This window comes from Nannospalax galili, unplaced genomic scaffold, assembly GCF_000622305.1.
Source record: "Nannospalax galili isolate Female #2095 unplaced genomic scaffold, S.galili_v1.0 scaffold160, whole genome shotgun sequence".
In the NCBI taxonomy this organism is placed as follows: Eukaryota; Metazoa; Chordata; class Mammalia; order Rodentia; family Spalacidae; genus Nannospalax; species Nannospalax galili.
In genome coordinates this window covers 1,738,032-1,745,766 of record NW_008346900.1, presented here as the reverse complement: position 1 = coordinate 1,745,766, position 7,735 = coordinate 1,738,032, and the positions used below count along the sequence as shown (strand labels likewise).

At 56.7% G+C, this 7,735-nt stretch overlaps 1 protein-coding gene across 1 annotated transcript in view; it reads left to right on the top strand.

Annotated features, from left to right (window-relative positions):
* The first annotated feature begins 248 nt into the window (after positions 1-248).
* Positions 249-7,735, top strand: part of Rbbp8nl (RBBP8 N-terminal like) — a 9,732-nt gene continuing 2,245 nt past the window's right edge. The window contains exons 1-12 of the mRNA XM_029568426.1: positions 249-309; positions 1,675-1,717; positions 2,239-2,334; positions 2,745-2,857; positions 3,251-3,323; positions 3,508-3,665; positions 3,756-3,838; positions 4,061-4,227; positions 5,917-6,758; positions 6,889-6,987; positions 7,336-7,406; positions 7,500-7,605. Coding sequence (XP_029424286.1) covers positions 249-309; positions 1,675-1,717; positions 2,239-2,334; positions 2,745-2,857; positions 3,251-3,323; positions 3,508-3,665; positions 3,756-3,838; positions 4,061-4,227; positions 5,917-6,758; positions 6,889-6,987; positions 7,336-7,406; positions 7,500-7,605 — 1,912 coding nt within the window. The remainder of the gene's footprint in view (positions 310-1,674; positions 1,718-2,238; positions 2,335-2,744; positions 2,858-3,250; positions 3,324-3,507; positions 3,666-3,755; positions 3,839-4,060; positions 4,228-5,916; positions 6,759-6,888; positions 6,988-7,335; positions 7,407-7,499; positions 7,606-7,735) is intronic.

Sequence of the window (7,735 nt, the reverse complement as noted above, 5' to 3'; positions counted from 1 at the left end):
GTCTACCTCCCAACCTCTAGCCACTCCCACTCAACGCCTCCCCCAGGGCAGCCCCCTTCACACTGAGCAGATCTGCCCCTCACTTGGAAAGCTCACCTACTGAGGCTCATGGCAGGACTCTGCAGCCCATAGGCCCTTCCTAAACCAACGCTCTCCCCACTTCCTCCTCTGCAGGCTGGACACAGAGAGGTGGTAGAGGTCCCAGCTATCCCCACAGCCTGTGCAGAGTGGCCAGGGCGCAGGGAGCCATGGATAACTTCATGGAATCACTGAACAGGCTGAAGGAAGCCCATGAGAAGGAGGTGCTGGGTGAGTGGCCAGTAGAAGGCTCCATCCTTGAGAAGACGGTCTTGGGGATCTGGGCAGGCCAGGCTGCTTCTGAGGAACCCCTCCATTTCTTAGCCAGGGAGCAGAGTCCTGGCCCAAGGACCCAAGTTAAAAAGCTGCAGATGACCAGGAGTTGCACCCAGCCCCCAAGTATGACCCTGCTGTGTCCTCCCAGAGGGCTGGATGCTCTAGTCCAATGACTCCTCAGCCATAGAGAGAGACCACACACTCTAGGGGCCCACCTTGGGCTCTCAAAGCTATCTGAAGTATCCCAGGTACTGCGCTAACATCTTTCCCTGCCCTCCAGAGTACACCCAGCCCCTGTCCCATTCCCCATGGGTCAGGGTGCCCTTCCCCACCTCACTGCAGCTCCAGTTTGGTCCTTGGTGGCTTTCCAGAAAGGACAACCTGAAAGTCAAAGGAGCCAACCATTCCCCCAAGCCTCAGAGGAGAAGTGGGGCTGTGCCAGTGGGAACCCCCAGACCCACCCAGCCTGGGATCAGCCTCACAAGATCCCACAGAGGTGTGGAAATAAGAAATGGGTCTTGGGAGGCTTGTTCCAAAATTCTGTGGCTTTTACGCTAGTCTTACCAAAGACTTTTGCCCCAGAAGCAACAGAAACCAGACAGGACCAAGTGGGGTGGGGGGCACAAAAGCCAAGGTTAATAGGGATTCAGTTTGAGAACTGAGGGGCCATCACTGACCAAAGGAGACCAAGTTGCTCCCTGAAAGAGGACTGGACCTTTCTTGACTACTAGGTTGGGCTGGCGGGCACCGCACCTCATGTCTCAGGGGCTCAGATAACCCAAGAATAACGACAGGTGGGGCAGAGAGTGTCAGACCACAGGAGTGGAGATCCTACAGTTTCTGAGGGTGCAGGGCAGCTGGTTAGCTTCTCCTCCAGACAGCACATTATGAGAGAGCTAAACCTAACAGGTCTTTCCATCCCATTCCACATACCCAGAAAACATTGGCAGATCCAGGCAAAGTTAAGGGTATATCTAGGTTTCCCTCCCTAACACCAGCAGCACCCTCAAAACTAGCCCCTCTTAGTCACTCTGACTCTAACACTTCTAGCACAAGGGTCCTTGTCAACCTCCAAACAGATGCTAAGCTACAGACCCCAGAGGTCCAGACCACAGCTCAGGAAGCCAGAGCATCCAGGCAATAGGCAGACATAGGGAGTCCCTCTCACCCCTGCCCAGGGGCTGCCTCCAGGAGTCAGGCAGACAGCAGGGGTCTGGAGAGGACCCTGTATGACAACCAGGACAGGAAGTGCCACCTCACGGCTCAGCCTTACTCTTGTTGGCCTGGACCTGACCTCACCCCCCCTGTTCTCTCTGCCAGGCCTGCAGAACAAGCTTCTGGAACTGAACTCAGAGCGGTGCCGGTGAGTCAGCCTAGCCAGACCAGAGGAACAGAGAGATGGCCATTCCCATGGGATGTGGCCTCTCACACCACCTCCAAGGTCTCAGGATGGCGGTCCTGCCACCATCCCAAATGCAGAAGGGAAACTAAGGCTTGCCATTTGGGGGTAGGGGATTGAATCCTTTGGCCAAGGTGCCAGAGCATATAGGTAATGGATCCAGGACTGGACCTCTGGGATACCTGCAGCCCCAAGGAGACCACAGCCCCAATGACAGCACTTGTGAGTCCCAACACACAGCCTCAATTACTGGCGGGTAGCCTGCAGGTCACCTCCCCATGCCCCACCTCTGACTGAGCCGAGGCCCACTTGTGCCATAGCTAAGGTGGCATAAGACAAGACAGTCCATGAGCGCAGCTGTGTCTGGCCTTGAAGGACCCTGCTGCAGGACAGGTCCCCACAGAGAGATGCCAGGGAGGATCAACTTGAACCCAGGCTGCACTGAGCATCATATAAGCAGCCCACCTCAGCTGTTTGCCACGCAGGGATGCACAGAGGGTGGAGGAACTCTTCGCCAAGAACCACCAGCTCAGGGAGCAACAGAAGGCGCTGAAGGAAAACCTGCGGGTGCTGGAGAACAGGTGAGGCGGCTCTTTCCACAGCCCACCCGGGAGCCTTCTGCTCAGACAAAAGCAGGCAGGACTTTTCCAGAGCCTTAAGAGAATCACCTTTCCAAAATTCTTTCCTAGTCACGTATGATGGTACATGCCCTTAATTCCAGGCAGAGGCAGGTAGAGCTCTATGAGATTGAGGCAGCCTGGTCTACATAGTGAGTTCCAGGCCAGCTAGGGCTACAGGGAGACCTTGTCTGAAAAAAAAAAAAAAAATCAAGATTCCTTCCCAAACTTAATTGCACAGGGAATGCTAAGCCTTCAGGGAGGAACAGGCCTGGGGTCCACAGAACATAGTTTGGGAAAGGCAAGCGCATGTTCTGGCAGTGGGGGAGGAGGGACCAGATGGTCCCCTCAGCATGGCCTCTCCTGCCCCCCAGACTGCGGGCTGGCCTGTGTGACCGCTGCATGGTCACCCAGGAGCTGGCCAGGAAGAAGCGGTTGGAGCTGGAGAGCACGCACCTACAGAGCCTGCAGCACCTCTGCGTCCTCAGTGAGCCCCATCCACTGTCCCCGGGGACCCCAGGACCTGGCCAGCCCACAGAGGGCCACAGGGAAAGGAAGGGACCTTTGTCATATGCAATGTGGTATGACACACTCCAATTTCCAGACACATGGGACAAGGCCCCCAGAGGCCCTGTGCCTCCTTTCACATCAGTCCCTGGTCTGGAGCATCCCCAACCTCCTGGCCTTCCAGAGTGCAGGTGTCATCTCTTCTGCAAACTCCAGGGAGTTCTACTTCACACAGCACCACAGTTCACTCCAGTAGCCAGTATTATATTCCCCCTGCTGTGTGCCAGACTGGGGCAAGGAAGAGGGCTTCCCTCGCACTATGGGAGTCCCCTGTCCCCTTCACTGCCTCAGTCATCACCACTGTTCTTTATAGCCAATGAGATGAATGGACTGAAGGAGGAAAATAAGATCCTGAAGGAAGAAGTGAAGAGGCTTCGGAGCCTGGGGTAAGTGGGAGAGTGCAGGCCCAGACACTCACTCAGCAGGCCTGGTACGCATGAGCAGGAGTCCTCGGTGCTGAACTTGATGTGGGGAGGACCACCTCATCCAGGGTCCTGACTTTTGGAGTGGCCTGGCCTCCACAAATGCTCCAGCTGCCCTGCCCTCATCATCAGCCTTTGTGTCCTTCAGAGACAAGTCTGCACCCCAGGCCCAGGAGGGCACCTCTGAGCCCCCGTCACCTCTGCTGCTGACCTCCCCTGGTGGCTGGAAGGGCACCCCCGAGAACCTCCCAGGAGGCCCTGAAGAGGCTGAGGAAGACGAGCCTAGCACAGCTCCCCAGAGAGAAGGTGCTGAGGGACAGGGGAGAGGCTGGAAGATTGGGCACCTGGGAGATCACGCAGCATCTCCCTAGCTCCCTGCCATTCTCCCTCCCACAGAAAAGCCAGCAAGCCACAAGACATCCCCAGTGGCCAGAATCTCCCCAGCTGCCAACATGCCTGAGCCACGGACCCTGGACATGGTGAGGATAACAGGCCCTGCCTTCCAGTTCCTGCCCCTCTCAGTACCACCCAAGTGGGAAGCTGCTAGCCACAGCCCTGCTGTATACCAGGCACTGTGAGCTAGCCTCGCAACCCAACAGACCTGCACCCACACCAGGCAGGGGCTTTGAACTTTATGTGATGTGGGGGAAGGTAAGGCTGGTGGAGGTGCCCCACCATGCTGACCTGCCCATCCTGCACAGAGCCCCCAGTGTATTTCCAACCAACTGCACTCAACGGTAGCTGTGGTACGGCCTGGCTCTCGGGCCTGCCCACCAGACTGTGGCTCTGCCAATGGGACACCCCCACCGCCATCCACCAGAAGCAGCCCACTCAGTCTGACTTATGAACATGGCCTCCCTCTGGACAGGTGAGGCCCCACCTACCACTGCAAGCAGCACTCCACCCATCCCCCACAGTAGAGGACCAACAGCCCTGAAGTGCTGTTCGTTATCCCCTCAGGTGCCCCGCTTTTCTCTGGCTTGGCTTTTCTGAGCATCCTGGTTGATTCACAGTTCCCATGTGGACATCTCCTGAGTGGCCATGCAGGACACTGGTCCGCACCTTGTGTAGGACACTTGGAAGGGCCCGTGTGAAGCCTGAGTCTCATTGTCTGGCAGAGGGAATGGGCCTGTAGGGGGTGGACAGGAGGACCAGACACTCTGGGTAATGAGCAGATAGCTAGTGCTCCTCCCAAGATACTCTAGTTTCCCTTTTGTTACTGTGATAAAATACTGACCAAAAGCAACTCAGGGGAGGAAAGGGGTTATTTATTTCAGCTTACAGGGCACATCATTGAGGGGAGTCAGGGCAGGAACTCCAGCGGGAGCTTAAAAGCAGGACTAGCTCCTTACTCCCTGCAGCACCCCTCTAACCAGGGAACTCACTCACAGCCAAGGAAGCAGAGCCAGACCAGGGAGGAAAGCTGTTTGCAGGCTCACAGGCTCAGCCAGTTTTCTTATACAGCCCAGGACCACCTGCCCAGAGAACGGTGCTGCCCACAGTGAGCTGGGTCCTTCTACATCAGTTAACAATTAAGACATGCCCTCACACGGGTGCCATCTAGGCAATCCCTCAATTGAGATTTCCTTCTCAGGTGACTCTAAGCTGTGTCGAGTTGACAGTTAAAGCTACCAAAACCTAAGAGGAGGCCGAGAGGGGCTGGCAAGATGACTCAGTGGTTAAGAGCACTGGCTGTTCTTGCAGAGGACCTGGGTTCAATTCCCAGCACCCACAATGCAGCTAATGACCATCCAGACATAACTCCCGTAACAGGAGATCCAATGCTCTCTTCTGGCCTCCACAGGCATTGCATGCACGTGGTGCACATACATGTAGGCAAAACATTCATACACATTAAAAATAAAAAGAGGGGGCCTGGAGAGATGGTTCAGCAGTTAAGAACACTGGCTGTTCTTGCAGAACACCCGAGTTTGAATCCCAGCACCCACATGACAGCTAACAACTGTCCGTAACTCCAGTTCCAGGGGATTCAGCCTCTTCTGTCCTCCACGGGCATTGCATTACTCGTTTGCACTTACCTTCATGCAGGTAATACACGCATACACATAAAATAAAAATAATAAAATATTTTTTAAAAGTTAAAATTTTTTTAATTTTAAAAAAGAAATAAAAAATAGCCGGGCAGGGTGGTGCACGCCTTTAATCCCAGCACTCAGGAGGCAGAGGCAGGCGGATCTTTGTGAGTTCGAGGCCAGCCTGGTCTACATAGTGAGTTCTAGGACAGTTGGAGCTACAGGGAGACCCTGTCTCAAAAGACAAAAATAAATAAATAAAAAATAATAAATACATTTATTTAAAGTAAAAAGAGGAGGGAGAGAACCCAGTGTCCAGGATCAGGTCCTTTCTGACCAGATCTACCACCTGCAACACCTTGTGGCTGCCAGAGTCTGAGAGCCCTCTTTCCACCGCCATGCGACCTCAGGTGGCTCTTCCTGGGCCCCAGCCTTCTTCCCCTTAAAGTATGGAGTCTGCTCTCCTCCTTCTGGGGCTCACTCTGCCAGGCACTGCCGGCTGAGGGCTCTCCTCCTCCTCCCAGCTTCCTGCGTGCCTCCCGGCCCTCAGCCATGGCCTACGAGGCCCTGAAGCGCTCTCTGCAGGCCGACCGCCTCTGCCTCCTGAACCCGCACCCGTCCCTGCGCCAGCGCAGCCCGCACAGCAGCCCCCCGACTCCGGCTGCAGCTGCCCACAGCCCTCGGTCCCAGAGCCTGAAGGCCGGAGAGGCAGCGGCGTGGGAGGAGCCCACAGGCCTGCCTGGCACCTTGGTGGGCATACAGGACCCACGGCTGGAAGGGGCACTGCAGCTGCTGCTGGCTCAACAGCAGCTTCGGGCTTGGGCACGGGCAGGCACTGCCAGGCCACGGGGCTTGTCCACACCAGAGGTGATGCCATCATCCCCACGGGCTAGCTCCGACTCTGAGAGCTCCGAGAAGGAAGCCCCCGGAACAACTCCAAGCACAGCAGCCCAGCCTGGTGAGCCGCACCCTCCGCCCACAGGTCCAGGAGGCGGCCGGCGGAAGGAGACGCGTGTGGCCACTCAGGACTGTCCCCCAGACAAGCCCCTGGACCTCTCTGACCGGGGCCGGTGTTGGGATGCCCCCAAGTCCACTGGCAAGCCTTTGTCACCCAGCCCCACGGTTGTCCACACTCCCAGTCCTCAGCCACCTGCCTTGTCCAGACTCTTGACTCGCAGCCCCTGGGCCCTCAGCAACGGCACCAAAAAAACCGGAGTTCAAGAGCCTGAAGAACCCTGCGCTTCCAAGGTGAGGGGCCCAGCCTGTACTCATCGTCTATGTTCCTCCACTTCAGGCAGGCAACCTACCTTCCTTGGCCTGCCGTCTTCCCTCTGCCCCACCAAGGGCAGGGCCACCTGGCTGCCCTGTTCACACTAGAAGGGAAAGGGCTGACCCTCTCCTGCAGCCTCAAGGTTGAGTGGGAGCAGGGACCTCCCACACGCACAGATACTCACCATTAACTTGCCTTTTTCAGGACCCCTCATGTACTTTCCCAGGGCCCCATGCCAGCCTGCCCTCTTGGACAGCAGGGGAGGCTGGAGGAAGGTCAAAGCCAGCACCCCACCTGCACAGGCCTAACACCGATGGGCTCCCAGGTATAGTGAGCACTTAGGGTTACCAGTTCAGCATGGATGTGTAGTGGGGAGGGAGGTGAGTGACAGCCTGCTAGCCTTGTGCTGGGTCACCCTCATTGTGAATAGAGGCTCTGAGGCCTCAGGAGACATTGCTCTACCTACATTCAGGGAAAGAAGGGCTGTAGTCCGCAGGGCTCCAGGGGTCAAGGAGGAGAGGGCCTAGCAAGTGGGCCTAGGAGTAGATTCCCAGCAAGAGCCCTGGGGCAGGTTGCCAGCTCCTCTGTGCCCCCATCTGAAGGTTTGTTCCCCTTGTCCTGGGTGGGGAGGCTCAGTACCCCCAGCCTGGCTGACTCCATTCATGTCTTTCAGAACCCAGCAAGGCCGAGGTACAAAGGCCAGAAATGGACGAACTGGAGGAGCCAGACACCTCAGACAGCGAGGTGGGTCCTCAGCCATTCACTGGAGATGGTCCTAGCAGGTGGCCTAGGCTAGAGAGGGGGTATTCTTTGACCTGAGTACATCCTTCTGCCCAGGTGGACCTGAGGTCTGAGGCAAGTGTGGAGCCAAGCATGCTGGGAGAGGAGCATCAACAGGGTCTACAGCAGAAGAGGAAATGGGCCTCAGACACAGAGAACAAAGGTACCTCCTGGAAGGGCAGAGAGGGTGGGGAATGTGGGAGTGCCTCTCCTAGACACCTGCAGAATGGCATCTGAGGACTACAGAGGCCCTGAGGGCCCACTAACCCCACCCCTCACCCCCCCTACCCCCC